The sequence below is a fragment of the Syzygium oleosum genome, unplaced genomic scaffold (genome assembly GCF_021117445.2).
Source record: "Syzygium oleosum isolate NSW1041296 unplaced genomic scaffold, Sole_v2.1 Sole_v2.02, whole genome shotgun sequence".
NCBI lineage: Eukaryota > Viridiplantae > Streptophyta > Magnoliopsida > Myrtales > Myrtaceae > Syzygium > Syzygium oleosum.
Genome location: NW_026607486.1, coordinates 4,531,697 through 4,549,061, shown reverse-complemented (window position 1 = coordinate 4,549,061; position 17,365 = coordinate 4,531,697). Strand labels below are relative to the sequence as shown.

The window sequence follows — 17,365 nt, the reverse complement described above, 5'->3', positions numbered from 1 at the left end:
AATACATTTAAGCAAAACATATTTTCACAAAATCAATTTAAATTGCTAAATCACTCGGTCTTCCTCTTTCGTCTTCTTTCACAGGTAAACTATGAAGGTGGATGATTTGATTGTCAAGAAAGTGCGACGGCGTGATAATTACGGCGCACATCCAGTTATTAAAGCATCCACAACCACCAAAATGAAATTTGACTTTACTTAATGAAATCTTCAGGGACGAAAACTTTAGGACCATAATCACCATGTACCCCTTTAATTAGATAGTAGAGGATAATCACGAGGCAAATCCAAGGACTTTAAAGCGCATCCGAATTTGTAAGTTTCGTGACTTAAACGAATGAACTTAAAGTTTTTGGATTGAAGTGCACAAAATTGACGAGTTCTATATTTGTCTTGCAATTATCCTATTAAAAGTAGTAGAGATAAATTTTTAATTTACTTCACTTAAATCAAGAAAATCACGATCCCATGCCCCAGAGGAGGGTGTTTCCACCTGTTATGGCTACAACGCCTTGTTTTAGGTCCCCTGCCATAACACTCCTGTCCCTCCCTAATATTGTTTTTCTTCTTAAGGAAGAACAAGAATACCCTTTTATTTTAACGTCCCAAGGTCCGGATGAAGCCTTTCACTCATGCGTACGTTAGAAAATCTCTCATTTCATCCACGAAAATTCTTGCATGTAATTAGTCGAGTCAACATGCAAGAATTTCCATCAAATCAAGAAAAAAAAGGATTTTTCCCCCCGCCCCTTTCTTTTCGTGTCAGTGAAGTGATCGTCGTTCCAAGATGCTCCAAAGCGTTTGGTGGTGGTGCGCATATTTGAGGGTGTCGTTTTCAGCCTCCCTCTTTTGCTTTTCAAAGATGTGGGGGGTGTTTTGTGCTGTTGTGGCTTGTGGCTGGTGCGCTCATCTGTAATTTTTGCTTTGCTCACTTCCTTCCTTATAAAACTCCCCCTCACAGTGGGAACACCAAGACGTTTTCTTTTTATCGGTTGATAAGCTAAGGAAAGGCTAAAAGAATAATCTTGCTTTTTTGATCGCTCCTTTTGTTTCTTTCTTGATAATTGTTGTTATGGTCATTGTTTATTATCGGTCTTGCATCTGCTTTATGGTTTTTGTTTGCTTTGGAGGGACCAATAACAGCGACCCTCAGAGGACCTGAGAGAGCGATCCAATATAAGCCTCCTTTTAGTACGCCGCAGTCCACACCAGCACTTGCACACTCTTGATATTCTCCGTTTGTAGCTGCGAGCGAAGAGGCGCTAAGTTCTTGGTCAAGTCCAGCAGTTTCTGGCTCTCCAGCAATCAAGTCAAAGTGGGAGGTAATCTGATTCTTGAGCTTTTAACTGTTTATGCGAGGATCGTATTCTTCTTGTTTGGATTCGAGAATTGGGCTGAAGATAACATGATCATACTTTGTTCCAGACATTTCTTTGGAAAATAGCTTAATGTTTTTCAGCAACTTTTGTTCAACTTGGCTCTTCCCTGCAGAGTTCTTATGTTGATAATACACCAGTTTGCTGTTACTTTTCTCCGGTCTTCATTGTTAATGAATGAAAATTTGTTTGTTTTGCTTTGTTTCTGTTGCTCCAGTTCAGTAAGCAAATTGTTTCGGGGCGCTAGATTCTTGAAGGATGCTGTGAAACAGTTCCAGTGAGGTAAGCCAAATCAGATTCTTATTCATCCTTCCGATGATGTATGTTGTTAACATGTATGTTGTCTTATATATATGGTAATGTTCTATGACAGTTTAAACTACTAGAGAATACAGTTGCATGCTCCCTCTAGTTAGATTTTTCTTGTGGTGGTACTGGAAGAATTGAAGTTGCACAATCTTTGGCTATTATGAACCATAGGATAACAAAATGGGTCCTTTGATGGGTCGTTGACAAAAATCATGAAGCTGCGAAGCCAAGTTTCCTCTCTAGATCTCTTGTTCTCTGTTTCCAACTAAATTTGTGATTTGATTACATTTCCAGATATCTTCGTGAATTGATTCTTGAGTAGGTTGAGAATTTATCTATCTCTTGAATCTCACAAACTATTGCTTCATCCTTCCCTTCAACTTGATTTTGCAGAAAATGAGAACAAATGGTTTGCTGAAGCGTGACCAAAGTGTTTAGTGAGATAGTAGCTGTCTCCTCATTCTCTTCCAAACAGATATCTGAACAAATAACTTACTTGATCGCCAGTTCGTTTTCTTTTCCTTTTTTTCTTTATGTTTTGTAGCGTTTTGCAGTTCTTGCAAACTTGAGTGGATTTTGGAAAGAGAATCGGTAGATCTCAAGTAAATGTTGCAGATCATCTTATTCTCTTGGTTGAGTTCAATGTTAGTTTCCTATGAGAGCCTTAAAGTCTTACCTGCAAGGGACGAAAATCATGACAACATTAGAATCTTTTTCTTTCAAGGATCTGAAATCTGATCTATACGACTTTGTTTCCAGGCAGTTCAAAAGATTTGACATCGTTGCTTAGTTGTAAATCTGATGATTCAGATAGGCACAGCATTGGAATCCACTTATAACATGTAGCGAAGATATAAACAAAGATTGATGGACTGCATCTCCTTCATTAGCTCTCGTCTTTGCATATGTGTGCAAAGTTGTTTCCAATTTGCTCCTAGAAAAGCAAGAAAAAGGAACTCGTACATGAACAAGGAACTTAGCAGATGACTTTGGTTTTTCACGAAACAATGAAGCTTGTGCAGTGCTCAGAAACTCCCTTTAAAAGAGCCAGAAACTGTTTCCTTACCATCAATCACAAAAGAAAATAATGCTAAGTTGCCGCAATGATTGATGCCATCAATTTTGTCAATTGATTGAGAATAAATAAAATTTTCCAATCGGATGAATAAATCTCATACTTTAGTATCTAATTTTGCTTGTCTTGTATGTTGAAGATTCTCCGTGTTGACAGCTTAATTGGCGATGCGGTTTGCATAATGTCCCATTCATGGTGTGTGCTTTGTGATATTAGCTTCAGAGACGCTTTTGGCTTCTGATTGACCAGACCAGCAAAGCATTGTTAGGGCTCCTCCGAAAATTAGTCGTGCATGCCTACTTATCATAAGTGTAGGACATTGTTTATAACTGCCGATGTTTTCCTTCTTGTTTATAATTGTGAATATATACCTTTCTTTTTCTCTTCCTTTCTGGTCAGGTATGAACTCGCCTTTAGCCCAGCTTGTCAACCCAAGAAAGATGGTCATTTACGAGCCATTTGACCAGTTCACCATGTGGGGAGACACCTTCAAAGGTGACAAGGTCAAAAATCTCGAAGCATCGTCATCTATGAGTGTGCATGCAGTAGATGATGGATTAGACAAGAAGGTGAACTAATCTCATAAGACTGTGTGCCTTGAGTATTTCTGGGTCATGACTGATTTCTCTCAGCATTGAATTTCGCAGTTTGAATATGTTTCTCATGAATCGGCGGAAAATTCCAGTTCCAGAAGCGATCAGGAGGCAAATAGACCTGACAAGGTGAACAGTGTTGCCTACATCTTACAGATATGAACGGTACTTGGTTTCCGGGATGTGCTTAATTATTCATGCTCCATCTAAACCACGGTCGAGCAAGCTTTCTCTAGATCCAAGATGATTTTGCGTCAAGCAACCTTAAGTATTATTTTAAGATTGCTTTGCCTAGAATAAACTCTCGATGCAACATAATTCGGTGTCGACCTATTCAAACATGTGCATCAACTGTGCAGGTACAGAGACGTCTGGCACAGAACCGTGAAGCTGCTCGAAAAAGTCGTCTTCGGAAAAAGGTAGAAAAGAAAGTGCAGTCCTGTTCATTTCATTGTAGTTTTGTTGGACTTTCAAGTTATAGGTTTGGATCTAAGTTGTCTTTCAGAAATATGTACAACAACTAGAATCAAGCCGCTTGAAGCTAGCACAGTTGGAGCTGGAACTCGGGAGAGCTAGGCAGCAAGTAGGCCTATGTCGACTCTTTAAGAGCTTTTCATCACGTCATTCTTTCTACCGTAATGCTTTTTAGTGCAACATTGGTTGCGTAGTATCTTTCTAATGGACCGGTTAAATTCTCTCTATTTAGGGGGTGTTCTTGGGAAATTCATACGATGCTAATCATTTCGGATTCTCCCAAACAGTCAACTCGGGTTCGTATTCTCCTGGATCTGGCAACTGTTTCGGTGCTTATTTATGGCAATCCTGCTTAACACTAAGCAAGTTAGAACTGATTGCCATTTCAAAGCCTTTAATGATTCCAAACATAAGATGTCGCCTCTCAGCTTCCAAATAGATGGATGGACCATCTAGTAAAGATGTAATTCCTTCAAAGAAATTAACGTTAGTGTTTATCTCCCAGGAATTGCCACATTCGAGATGGAATATGGGCACTGGGTCGAAGAGCAACGTAAAAAGAGTTGTGAACTTAGGATTGCGCTGCAAGGCCAAGTAGGTGACGTCGAGCTTCTATTCCTGGTAGAGAGCGGCTTGAAACACTATTACGATCTTTTCCGCATGAAAGCAGAAGCTGCCAAGGCCGACATATTCTTTTTGATGTCCGGCGCATGGAGGACATCGGCAGAGCGGTTTTTCCTTTGGATTGGAGGATTTCGTCCGTCGGAGCTGCTAAATGTAAGAATTTCCTTCCCTCTTGCCTTTCCATTCGACGCTTCCTTTACGAGAACGAAGTGTCTTCCAATCCAAAGAATCTTTTGCCTGTGTAACAAAGAATCGCTATCAAAACCTCAGTTTAGATCCGTCGATTATTCGACAGGTTCTACTGCCGCAAATCGATCTTTTGACCGAACAACAGATGCTGCAAGTGTGCAACCTCCGACATTTGTCCCAGCAAGCCGAAGAGGCTCTATCTAAAGGACTGGAAAAACTTCAGCAGAATTTAGTTCAGGAAGTCGCCGATAATCAACTAGGCACAGGGCATTACGCCTCCGAGGTGGCTGCTGCTATGGAGAAATTGGGAGCATTGGAGGACTTTGTGAACCAGGTGATCTCCACTTATCGAACTTGTGCCGCTCCTGGGAGGATTCTTGATTTATTACATTAGTAGGCAGGTCTCTCGGTGGAATGGATCCAACCCAAACCAATTCAAGTCGTAAGGTGCAGGGCTTGACGTGACGATCTCATTCAATTCAAACGAAATCGAACTCAGAAATGCTTGTGCCAGAAATCTGAGTAGCAAGGGATTTGATTGCTTAATGCCTAGTCTCTATTCTGTTTTCCCTAGTTCTGTTTGCTTTGCTCATTGACCGCATTTGATCTGCTGACACGCCGTTTTTCGTTTCCACATTAACAGGCAGATCATCTCCGGCAGCAGACCATGCAGCAAATGTCTCGCATTCTAACCACCCGCCAAGCGGCCCGCGCATTGCTTGCCCTCGGAGAATTTTGTCACCGTCTTCGTGCACTGAGCTCTCTGTGGGCTGCCCGTCCTCACGAACCTGCCTAAGGCAATCAACACCAGAACAGCCGCACCAGGAAAAGTAGGCCTTCGTAGCTGGAAAAGACTCACTGGCAAGCAGGCCGGAACTAAAACTTGCTGCTGTCGTTCTATAGACTCCAACGGATGTGCCTGCAGTTATCAAGGACTCCCAAGTTCTGATCATTGTGAATATAGAGATAAGCCGCTCGCGCGATTAATATCTAGGCACGTTAGTTCTTCCGCAGTGCGTGACGTTATTGTATATATAGTACACGTCTTTCCAGCGACACTTGCATTGCAGGCTTCATTTGAATGAAGTTTGCAGCATGATTCGGCTTGCGTAAATTTCTGTTAAGTTGGAAAGTAGATGCCGAGGGTTGTGGTATTTGAAGGAGGGAAACTCTCAATCATTATATTGAGTACAACTTTATTATGGGAGAGTAAATTTAAATTTGAGTTTGAATGTGAAGACTAGGGGTGAGCGGTTTCAGGTTCCTTACAGATTTCATCTGGAACCTAGAACCCACTATCGAGTACATGTTCCTCATTTTTTTAAACCTGAAACCTACCCGTTGGAACCTGGAACCTAGAACCTACCCTGTCACAGGTTTCAGGGTCCAACAAGTTCTTTTTTTTTTTTTTAGTTTCATTTTTAGTTAAACAAAACGAAAATGAACGCAACAATACCGAACAAGCTTATCATTCACTAAAGAGAATACATAAGACTAATTTTCCTAGTATTACGGTTCAAATAAATACAATTAAAATGATAAGTCATTGCGAGAATCGATGCGCAACAAAATTCACGAGAGATTAGCATGTCGATCAAGACAATATTCATATACAGGACCACAAACAAAATGGGAAGCAAGAAAAAGAAATGAATGATGAGCTTTTGGTCCTCAACCATCTATGAAAATTTGTTCCAAATTCTGATCACCTAAAATAAAATAAAAAACAATAATCATAGTTGATAACTTAATAATAGTTTTAAATTTAAAATTGAAGTATTGTGTATCGATTATTTGCAACCGCAACTGCAACTACTTTTTCTTTTCTCCTTTCACCATCTATTATCACCGTGGTTCTAATTATGCAACCATCAAGTTTAAGATGTTTCTTGAAAGAGTGAATGACGAAAGCAATCGACCTAACTAAACAACAAAAACTTGGCATAAATACATGACAATAAATACCCAAACATAACAAGTTAAGCAAAGCAATGATCATGCAAATGGTGGGTACTCCAAAACCATAATAAATCAAAGGTCTAAACAAACCTTAGGAAATGTTCTACATGATAAGTTAAGCAAAGCAATAAGCATGTGGACGAATATGAGAATTTGAGAGCTAAGAAGTGACAAGTGAGGAGTAGTAGGAAAATTATGAACTTTAGATTCAGGGTTCCCGGTTCTTAGTTCCATTCCCAATTCTCGGTTCCGGTTCCCAATTCCAATTCCTATAGGAACCAGGAACCGAACTGGACCCGACGGCTCCTAAAAAAATGAAACAGGGAATCAGAACCTCCCTCCTTAGAATCGAGAACCAATCGGATCGGTTCCCAGTTCTGCCTTGAACCTGTGCTCACACCTAGTGGAGAGGAAATGGGCCATTAAGAAAGTTGAGTTTATTTCTTAATTTTAGAGATTATGGAACATGTAGAGATCTTTATAAATTAGAAAAATCAGTTTAATAGCTTGACAAAGTGATAAAGAAATTAACCCAAAGATGGGGGGTTTCGCTCTTGGCTCTTGTTATTTCGAGCTTAAAATCGACACTATACATCTCAAACCATTCGAATATATGAATTGTCTTTTCATAATTTTATTGGGAAATATCATAATAACGTTCTTGTTCTTGGGGCGAGAAATTTAGAAAGGACTTTTCGGTCGTTTTAAATCGCAATCGAAACGGCTGGATAATTATTATTTTTATTCACTTTCAGTTAGATGTAAAATTATCTTATTGACTTCAAAATGATTTCTTCATTTTCTCCATATTAAAGGATGGGGAGAATATTAAGAGAAGTAATTTCCCAAGAGTCAATAAATGCCACACATTGGTCGAAAAAATACAAAAAAAAACCATCCACAAAATTCCCGGGAAAAATACAATAAAGAAATAGAAGGAAAAAAAAATGGGAAATTAGATTCAGTTAGATTCCGTTGGTTCATTCGTTCATCGCCTTCAGCTCCGAAACCCTAATTTGGATTCATCACCGATCGAGAAATTCGATCGATTTTGGGGGTGGGAAGCATGAGCAATCTGAGATCGATCTGTCGTCCCCACGCGGTGGTCGCTTCCATCGCGTGTTGCCGAACCCAAGCCCGAGCTCGATCGAAGGTGACCAGGGTCCCGTTCCAGAGCTCGAGCAGCGAGCCTCCGCGGTTGAATTCCCCGTCGTCCTTCGTGTTCACTTGGAGCAATTCCGAGAGAGCTGAGCCGACGTGGTTCAGGGTCAACCAGAGGAGGACCATGGTCAAGGCTTCGAGCTGGGCCGAGGAGAAATCGCCGTACGAGACCTTGGGTAATTTAAATTTGGAGTTTTTCGGTGTACTTCGCGAGCGGAAGAAGCGATTCTTCGCAATGCGAGGCTCTGAGTTTTTCAGTTGATGGGTTCGGTGACGAATTGCTATTCGTTGATCTCTGCAGAGTTGGAAAGAGATGCCGATGACGAGCAGATAAAGATTGCCTACAGACGGTTGGCAAAATATTATCATCCGGATGGTTTGTTCCTTTATCTTGATTGGGCGTCTCATAATGCTCATAATGCGTAAGATAGAAAAGAAAATCATTACAAAGTTGCGAAATTCGTTTTTGCTTATAAACTTTTATGGGCTAAACGAACTTAGAAGGAATTATCAAGCTGATAGTTTATTTTGTGTTGTTACGGTTTTGTTCCTTGCTTATTGCCATGAGGGCTTGCTTGGTACGGTTGAATAATTTGTTAGCAGCTATATGTCACAAGAAAGATCAGTCTGTAGCGGCAATTCTACAAGAAACATGAGAAATGATAAGATGGTAGCTCACTGAGTAGCCATTAATTGTTATTTGATCAATTCTTTGATGCTAGGATGCACCATTTCTGCAAGTTAGTGAGTTGGTTGCGTTTTTCTCCCAGTGATCAGAAGTCTGAACTGATTCGATTTTCTTTTCTGATAAAGTTTATGATGGTAGAGGCACCCTGGAAGAAGGAGAAACTGCAGAAGCTAGATTTATTAAGATCCAAGCTGCTTACGAGTTGCTCATAGATGAGGAGAAGCGCAGGAAATATGATATGGATAACCGGGTCAACCCTATGAAGGTTAGAGTTCTATGTGCAAGTTACTTGTTTACCGTGACTTTATCTAGGCTTCATATGGTTTAAGATTTTTTTCACACTGTGGTTGTCTGTCATTGGTTTCTAAGCTTATACCAGCAGATGGTGATTAAATTTAAAATTGTATCTCCTTTTCTTTTTTAATAGCACGTGATCTGTGTCTCTGTAGCAATATATATCAATGAGGCAGCAGACCAGATCCTGAAATTTTAGTTCATTTGCGCTCTGTATGGCTTCAATGCTAAGCCAAATACAGCATTTCTTTTTGTTTCACTTTTGAGAGTAAGCAGAGAAGAAAAATGTCTTGCGGATCATTTTGCTTTCTGTCAATTTTTATCTTCAGGATGTTAGTCATTGGCAATTTGGTGGATCCTTTTTCCCTTGTTAGTTCATTTAAAGTCTGCCTGTTGGAATTTTAGTGATAGGGTACTTTATGACTTAGGTATTTTGTACTAGCCATTTCAGTTGAATTTTATTTTTCCAGGCATCTCAAGCATGGATGGAATGGCTTATGAAGAAGCGGAAGGCATTTGATCAGCGTGGTGATATGGCAATTGCAGCTTGGGCTGAGCAGCAGCAACGTGAGATGAATCTCCGAGCACGACGGCTTGCACGTTCCAAGGTATTTGATTAATTTAATGAACACGTGAGCAGACTGACCTTCGGGTAAAAGGGACAATTTATATGAGGGAAACAGCCGCGGTGTACGACAGCAAGGAGAGAATTTATATGTACAATGTCAACAAGACCATGCTTCAACTGATGGAATGATTAAAATATGGTTAGACCTGGGAATACATGGGTAATTAAAAAGATAGTTAGTCGATTAAATCCTTCATCCAGCAATTTGAAAGCTGTCTGGCAGTGGGAGGAGTGGCTAAAATAGTTCAGTTTCCCATCTTCCTCTTGGAAGCTCTTTTTCTTAATCCCAAGACTCTCAGAAGATCTGAAACAATGGATTTGAGATTAATCCTTTAAAGTCCAGTTCTTTCTTCAGATCCCCCTACCAGAACTGCTGTGGATGTCTTTTCAGCTGGGCTGCTCTCTCTTTTCCTTTTCGATTTTTGGGTCAGAAGTGATTTTGTTTGATAATATTGCTCTTTGCCAACTGATGGTGTATATACATTCCGATGCATATCTAGATCGACCCAGAAGAGGAGAGAAGAATACTGGCTAAAGAAAAGAAGGCATCCAGGGAATATTTCACCAACACTCTTAAACGACATACACTCGTCCTAAAGAAGAGAGATCTGATGAGAAAGAAAGCAGAAGAGGAACGGAAGAAGGTTATCAGTCAGCTCTTAGCGGCGGAGGGCCTCGAGCTTGACACGGATGATGACGAAACACAGTAAAATTGTTGGTTGGCTAATTTATGTAAATGTCGCTGTGGAATGTATGTAATTGTTCCTTCTACTGAAGATCAATGTTTACTTATAGTGATATCAAAGGGTAAAAAAGAAATGAAAATAAGGAAGAACTCGTCTATATCAAGTGTTGAGATTTTGCATCCCGTCACTTTGAATTTGTCAAAGGACAAAAGTGGGAAGTACCCATGGAAGATCTGATAGTCCAAAACAGCAAAAGTTGCACTGAAGGATGATATCAGGAAACACTCTTCAAGCAAACCGGGTGAGATCTAATCGTGGGTAAGGCATGAAGTGTGAAAAGGATCATAATGATTCCCATGAACTCATTCAAGGTTGATTTTTTATTAACGTCTTGATAGTCATTTGAAATTCGCAAAAAAAGAAGAAGAAGAAGAAGCAAGAAAAGAAAAGAAGCAGATGCAAACACACAGAAGGGGAGTAATAGATGCAGGTTGATTGTGTCCGATGATTGCCAGTAAAGTTCATTCCAGGAAAACATTGATCGCCCGTGTGCTCCACAGAGATTCATTCCTACAAAAGTTCAATAAGAAGAAGGATCAACACAAATCTAAGAACAAATTAGTGTTGTCGTAACATAACATAAGACAAAAAGATGAGGTGGACATTGCGGGATTGAACCCGACGTGAATCGAACACGCAACCTTCTGATCTGGAGTCAGACGCGCTACCATTGCGCCACGGATCCACCATTGTGTCATAGCTGCTTAACATATATATTTAACCAAATATAATATGGCCTTCCTTTTCGTTTCCCTAATTAATTATAAATATTCTGCCCCCCAAGAAAAAGAAGATCGATTATGGATGTGGGATCCAAAATTCAGTAAATTGCGTTTCCGAGCTACGTTGCATAAATATTTACCCTTGGGTGAATAGAACCCACTTTGAAAGGCAAACCACACCCTTCATTCGTCCACTCATATTTTTACTTTCACTTATCAGGTGATTCGTCGAGTGATTTAAGACCTGAAATTTGATTTCCAAGTCGAAAGTCACAAATTCCATGCTCCAATATATCATCGATCTTAAAAAATCTTGATTGATATGCAAAAGACGGGATTAGAGTTACGTGCATTGTGGGTCTCGGGCTTCCCTACTCGCATCTCATGACGCCTTAAACCTAATATTCTAGTAACGGGCAAGGCAAGTCCTTATCATGTCCAGATACTTTCTTCCAAACAAGAACTTATCTTTGACTTTCTAGATGATCGTCGATTCCCCCGAATTTTTGGAGAATTGTTACAGGACCGCACGATTTTGATGTTTTGACTTACTTATCACGGTTCCAAATATAAAAAAAAAAAATGGAAAATACTTGATGACCCTCATGCTTCAAGGATTCGATTTTAAAGCATAGAATCACCTAATTTTTTTTTTTATATTCGCGGTCCTATTTTAAGCTTTATATGCGACATGATGACTTCTGTAAATTCACGATTAAATTATCAGGTTTCTTTTTAAGTGAACTTTTGTCTAATTATAATTACACGTGTTCATTATGTTCTCTGATATTGGAACTGGGGTTATACGCGATGCATACATCATCCCATATGGCATCGCTTGGTTTTGGGTCTTGTGAAATTTCATTGTTGCTCAATTGTGACTCCCCATCTCCTTCCCTATTTTCTGCCTTTTTTGTGTCACAAAAAAATAATCAGAAATTAAAATGAAAAAGGAAGGCCCTTTATTTTATTTTATTTTTATTTTTCATGCCCACTTTTGCAGCTGGGAAGAACATAGGAGCAATGATTACCGGCGCCAACCGGTCACCACGAGGAGCCGCCTTCCTAGGGCCATCAAAGCCGCAACACTTCCCACCTCGCAAAGCTTTTCCTTCTTTTCCTTTTTCTTTATTTTCTTTCTTCTTCTTTTTCTCCATTTTTAGGAGGTAGATTAGGTCATTAAATAGGTCAACTAGGGTAAGGAAATCGAAAAATAAAATAAAAGAATATAACAGATACTTTCTACCGATTTTTTTTTTCCTCGAAGTGCGGCTAGTCATTAGAAGCTCTACCAAGGTTTAATCCTATCTAGGATTTGACTCCCTCGAAGTTTTGCAACTTGGCGCTAATCCAAAAATCCGAGAAAAAAGAAAAAATTGAACCCGATAAAACTTCGAGACTCGCAATGTAAGATGGATCGGTGAAAAAAGGATCCGATTGAATAAGAGATATAAGATAGATTAGGCGGGAGAAGAAGCTTTATCGAGGCGAATGCAGAGAATATCGAACTGAAAGAGCAACGTCCAATAGTGATGATTTAATTGGGTAGAGATCTATGTAATTATTCGGAGAATTAGTTTAGGAAGTAAGGAAGATTCTGAAATACCGGAAAAGAAGACACATAAAGCGAACCTACTGTTCCTTTGGCAATAATTGATGTGGGATCGCTTTTGAATTCAAGACCATGATTGTTTTTGGAGGGGTTTATACATTGTGTGTTGCATCAGCATGCGGCTGCACTTTTTAGCTGTTGCTCTTTACAGAAGAGGTCGTTGGCCAGTCTTTCATGGCGACTCGAAGTTAACCGGGATAAGACAAATCTTCGAGGAGGGAAAGAAGAATGCTATGCACAACTCTCGTTACTTCTGAAGTCTGAACTGTAATTGTAGTATCCGGTAGCAGCTATATGGTGAAGTTACGTACTTGGTAATACATGTTATAAAGCTGCGTTATATTAAAACTGAGTCGAGGAGTTCCCTAAAACCTATATAAAGTAAATTGCTGTGGCTTTGAAGCGATGTTTGTGGTTATTGAGATGTTCCCGAACACATCCGAAAGTCACCGTACTCATTATCACAGCCGAAAACTGCTGCGAAAAAAACTGTATCAAACGGCCATTCTCATTGACTCTATAGCTTCACCTTCCAAAACATGACAAGCTAGAAGTTTCCTTGTAGAGTGGTACCATAGAAATCTCAAATTGATAGAACCGTGTGGTGTGCAATGAAACGTATGAAATTATCATTCCTAGTCAGATTATTATATAATCGAGAAACTACGATAAGAACATGAAAGACTCGTTGCAAAAGGAAGTCATTATTTATGTTGGAAAATTTATAGTAATCCTTAGCCGTTAAAGAGTGGGAAAAAAGAGAGGAAAACAACAACAACAACAACAACAAAAAGACTCAAATATTGAGTGGGGTGATGTTATGTCCTCCTGGTCACCATCAACAAGGAGGCATGTCACTTGTCAAGACACGTTGAAGGGAACTCATGGCATCTCCACAACTGTTAGACATTACTGGAGGGTTACATCCACTTGGTTGTAATGTTATAGGGGATGTGGAGGAATGATGCCCCCCACTTACGCATGCACCTATTTGAAGGTGAAGAAAAGTCTTCAGTATCTTGCCTTATAAATTTTTTTAAAAAAAAAATATTTAAAAAAAAATTTTTTTTAATTTTTTCTCTCTCTCTCTCTCTTTAAATTTCCTTTTGTAGTTAAAAAGCCTAGGGAGCTTTTTGTCCTGCTTTCATTCACTATGGATGCTACTTTGAGGGATTGAGATTGGTTCCAGAATTTGTATTGAGTTTAGAAACTCCTCTTTTAGGGGATCAAAATCCTAATCATGAAAAGTTACCCTAAAGAACAAGAATTTGGTCTTTTTAAGTTGCACTGATTGATTTGGGGTCCTTTCTTCTCGTGTGATCATCCCTATTATTCAGGGTTGTGATGGTTGGTTTTATAGTATAGGGCTTACTCCCAAGTAATTTGAAACTTTAAGTCACGGGTTCGGATCCCTAGTCGAACCACTCGGCATCGGAAACCTTGATCCGTTCGCGGGGTGGGTTCGACCGTGTCAAGACGTAAAATAATCTCGACTTTACTTCCACTAGCACTATGACAGGGCAGCTGCGACATCTTAGCTCACAATGAGCAGTATTTATAACTTAAACCGAACCACTAGTCATGAGTGCGGAGCTCCTCCAATAACAAGCAAGGGATTATTAATTGTGGTCCTTTTTGCCGATGGAAAAGATCTTTCTAGTCATCCGCCCAAGTAAACCACATAACAAGGTCACTTTCGACTAAAAGTGAAGGTAAGGTATGATTCAGCGTCTCCCGATGTGCATGGACCTGTACACCGAAAATGTTTTGAAAGCTCTGAAGATATGTATTGTTGTGATAAGGGTTGAAGATGGCGCGTGATTTACAAGATCAGATTTACTTTTGAAAAACGACTTTGCATCAACTGTACATCATGGGTAATAATTCAGGGAGCAGAAGTGTCATTATTTGGAGGGTCACTTCACTTCTTCTTCTTCTTTTCAATTACCCAACTATGTTACATCAAGAGCAAAAAGGCAAAATTTCATTCACACCCCACTACAAGCAGTGGCTTATATGCTTAGGATGTCAAGCTCTTTCAGTCATGTCAATGTGAGTCCTGTGATGGTTTTCTCGTGGGCCAATTCATGAGATGAGTAGGCCCGAAGGTTCTGTCCATGATTGATTCGAGTCTCTCTCTCTCTTTCTCTCTCTCTCTCTGTACTTAATCATCATTTAGACTGATGCTTTCAAATCATGATTTGTTTGGGTGCTGTTCATGCTGCGGATCACGGATGTGTGAACGAGGCAAACTTCCCTTTTCATTAGAAAAAAGCTAGCCACGATTAACCACACGCAAGAGGGTACATTGTCTGTTATTTGCTACCAAACTCCAAAGTGTGGTGGAAGAGAGGTACAGATGATGGTGCCAATAACGATGTCAAATTGCCATTAAATTTGATACAGCCATTGAGATTGCGACGTGTTTGCATTGCCCATAAATGGACAGTCGTGATGAATTTTGCAAAGTAACATACTGTGGTCGATCTCAAGTGAGTTAATCTACTTAATCTCTTAAAGGACATCGTCTGAGATATTTAACTTCGATTGTCTCGTGAAATTCGATTTAGTAGTTTTCTTGGCCTACTTTCAATTTATAAAGTCAAAAGATTACTCGATCTTCCTTACCAAAAAAAAAAAGATTACTCGATCTTGTAACGTGATCAAAGTTGTTTATCCCAAAGGGCATGGAGTTTCAATTGTTTCGATAATGTCGGGTGTGGCCTCGACAAAGTATGTCATTCTAATCTCCTAATTTCATTTTGAATGGTCTGCTTATGAAGGAAGTATAGTTAATTTGGACACCAAAATTCATTCGAATACCACTTGACCATCTAAAACAAAGATTGATTTTTCATAATCTACATCAGAGGTGAAAAGCATTTCTTTTAGACCCAAAAAAATTCATACGATGCAAGTTTTTTTTTGGGGGGTCATACGTATGATGCAAGTTTATGCATCATTGTGAAATAACCTATGGTTTAAAGCATGATCTGATATAAAGTGAGGTGGATCCGAAATCCAGTTTACGTCACATTCACTTCATTTCTTATCCTAAACCCGGTATTGAGACATTACTCTGCTGTCGAAGCATCAAGGAATAAGATAAAGAGTAGCCATGCTTTATGGTAATTAATTAACTATCCCAATTTTTTTGGTCGAAATTAACTATCCTAATTGATGGTGATGAGATGTTCTCTATAAAACGATAAGTACTTTTTTTTTGCTAGAAATAAAAAGATCAGTACACGGTTATGGTATTGTTTAAAACTCAATATACTATATAGTCATTAAGTGAAATATATAATTTTTTTACCGTTATTAGGTGCATGGACATATCGTGGTCTATGAAAAAAGAGCAAGCATACGGATATTATATTCTCATGACCCTTCCAATGATTCATTGATCCAAGGAGAACTGGTCCGTTCTTTTCAATTTATTTGAGATAATAATCATGAAAATCCTAAAACTTGCATCGATCCGTCACTCTAGTCTTAGACCTTTTATATGAGTCATTTAAGTCCTGTAGAGCTGGTCGTCGCCCTTCGAATTAGTCCTACGGAATTGCTCTAGTTGGAGGTTGGCACGAATGAGTGGGGCTCCTCGAAAGCTAGTCGTCGTCCTTCGAATTAGTCCTACGGAATTGCTCTAGTTGGAGGTTGGTACTATTGAGTGGGGCTCATTAGGATTTCTATAGCTCAGTTCTAAAGGCTACATGTTCAAGTTTTACCCATTGCGTACATACTGCTTTGAGTCGGATAGGCTTCTTTTAACCCCTTCATGAGGCTCGAAGGGCTCTCTGTTAAAAATCACAACATTTTCTTGTGAAGCATACTTAGCAAGCTGTTCGAATGGTCCCCAAGACAAGCGACTCAATAGCATAAATGCTCATAAATATGAAAACCAAGTGGCCATATCGAGAGGCCAATCCACACTCCTTCGATCCCCATTAGAAATTGGAAGGTGACCAAGCGTGCAATTTTATCCACTCTTTTCCTTTGCATTCTCTTCCCCATTTATTGCTGTTTTCGCTTTCCGATTTGTTGTGAGTCCCTCTCTCTCTCGCTCTCTCTATGTGCGTGTGCGTGGATGTGTTAAGAGTCTGGACCAAACCAGTTGTATCCATCTCATCCATCCCTCGTTAAGAGGAAAACGGAACATTCCTCCTCCTCCTCGGCACGAGCCTTCTGCTCCTAGTCCTTTTGGGGGTTGATGCGGCGATGGGACGGATCCAGCCGCTCGTCGACGCTCGCTTCTGAGTAATGATCTGTTTTGAGGGCCTTGCAAAATTAGAGCGTCCATAGATCGACCGACGCGTGAGCGTTCCAATTGAGATGTCTGCCGAATGTCACGTACCATGTCATTAGATGGAACGGTGGATGGCGACCAATAATGACGATAATACATGCTGTTTAATAGGTATGCTGTTTGATAGGTATCGCGGAACTCGAAGTCAACATTTTCAAATGGCGTGAGGGAAGATTAGAAATCGATCATTAAAACGTGCTAGCTGGTGATTCGATGCGTGATAATCCATTAATATTCTCTCTTGATTAATTAGCGGTTAGAACCTATTCTAACGAATCGGGTCAATTCTGTTTAAAAAAATATCAAGTCGCATCGCAGTGCACAAGCAAACGTCAGACTTTCAAGTTAATTGTAAACTGTAGTTAGTGTCATCCATCATATTATTAGTAGAGTCGATCCGTTCAACTCCTTTCTTTTCTTTTTTTTTTTTTTTCCCTTTTTAGCAATTTTCTCGATACATTAAAAGTTACGAATCGCCGTAACATAATTCATAGGGAAAATTTCAATTAAGGACTCAATATAGGGTCTTTTTCTCAAAAAAGGACCCCAAGTGAATATAATATCGTATAAAGGTCTTAAGTGTCTAATCAGTCTCAAATAAGAACC

At 39.6% G+C, this 17,365-nt stretch overlaps 2 protein-coding genes and 1 non-coding gene across 6 annotated transcripts; 2 read left to right on the top strand and 1 right to left on the bottom strand.

Annotated features, from left to right (window-relative positions):
• Window positions 1–920: 920 nt before the first annotated feature.
• Window positions 921–5,872, top strand: LOC115666516 (transcription factor TGA1-like). Of its 4 annotated transcripts, XM_030588247.2 has the most exons (11): window positions 921–1,322; window positions 1,594–1,658; window positions 2,079–2,191; window positions 3,160–3,329; window positions 3,408–3,482; window positions 3,713–3,772; window positions 3,859–3,936; window positions 4,060–4,123; window positions 4,333–4,604; window positions 4,747–4,974; window positions 5,284–5,872. In XM_030588247.2, the coding sequence occupies exons 4-11, from the start codon at window positions 3,162–3,164 to the stop codon at window positions 5,434–5,436; spliced, it is 1,098 nt and encodes a 365-aa protein (XP_030444107.1). In that variant the 5' UTR covers window positions 921–1,322; window positions 1,594–1,658; window positions 2,079–2,191; window positions 3,160–3,161; the 3' UTR covers window positions 5,437–5,872. The 4 variants fall into 4 exon arrangements, with proteins under 4 accessions (XP_030444107.1, XP_056164872.1, XP_030444120.1 ...); XM_056308897.1 differs by lacking the exon at window positions 2,079–2,191 and having other exon boundaries at window positions 1,599–1,658; XM_030588260.2 differs by lacking the exon at window positions 2,079–2,191.
• Window positions 5,873–7,553: 1,681 nt separating this feature from the next.
• Window positions 7,554–10,213, top strand: LOC115666562 (uncharacterized J domain-containing protein C1071.09c). Its single transcript, XM_030588275.2, has 5 exons — window positions 7,554–7,936; window positions 8,062–8,136; window positions 8,574–8,713; window positions 9,213–9,350; window positions 9,871–10,213. Exons 1-5 carry the CDS (start codon window positions 7,666–7,668, stop codon window positions 10,078–10,080), a joined length of 834 nt encoding a protein of 277 aa, XP_030444135.1. The 5' UTR covers window positions 7,554–7,665; the 3' UTR covers window positions 10,081–10,213.
• Window positions 10,214–10,729: 516 nt separating this feature from the next.
• On the bottom strand, window positions 10,730–10,801 carry TRNAW-CCA (transfer RNA tryptophan (anticodon CCA)). The gene has a single exon. It is a non-coding gene; the product is annotated as a tRNA-Trp (tRNA).
• Between the last annotated feature and the right edge of the window lie 6,564 nt (window positions 10,802–17,365).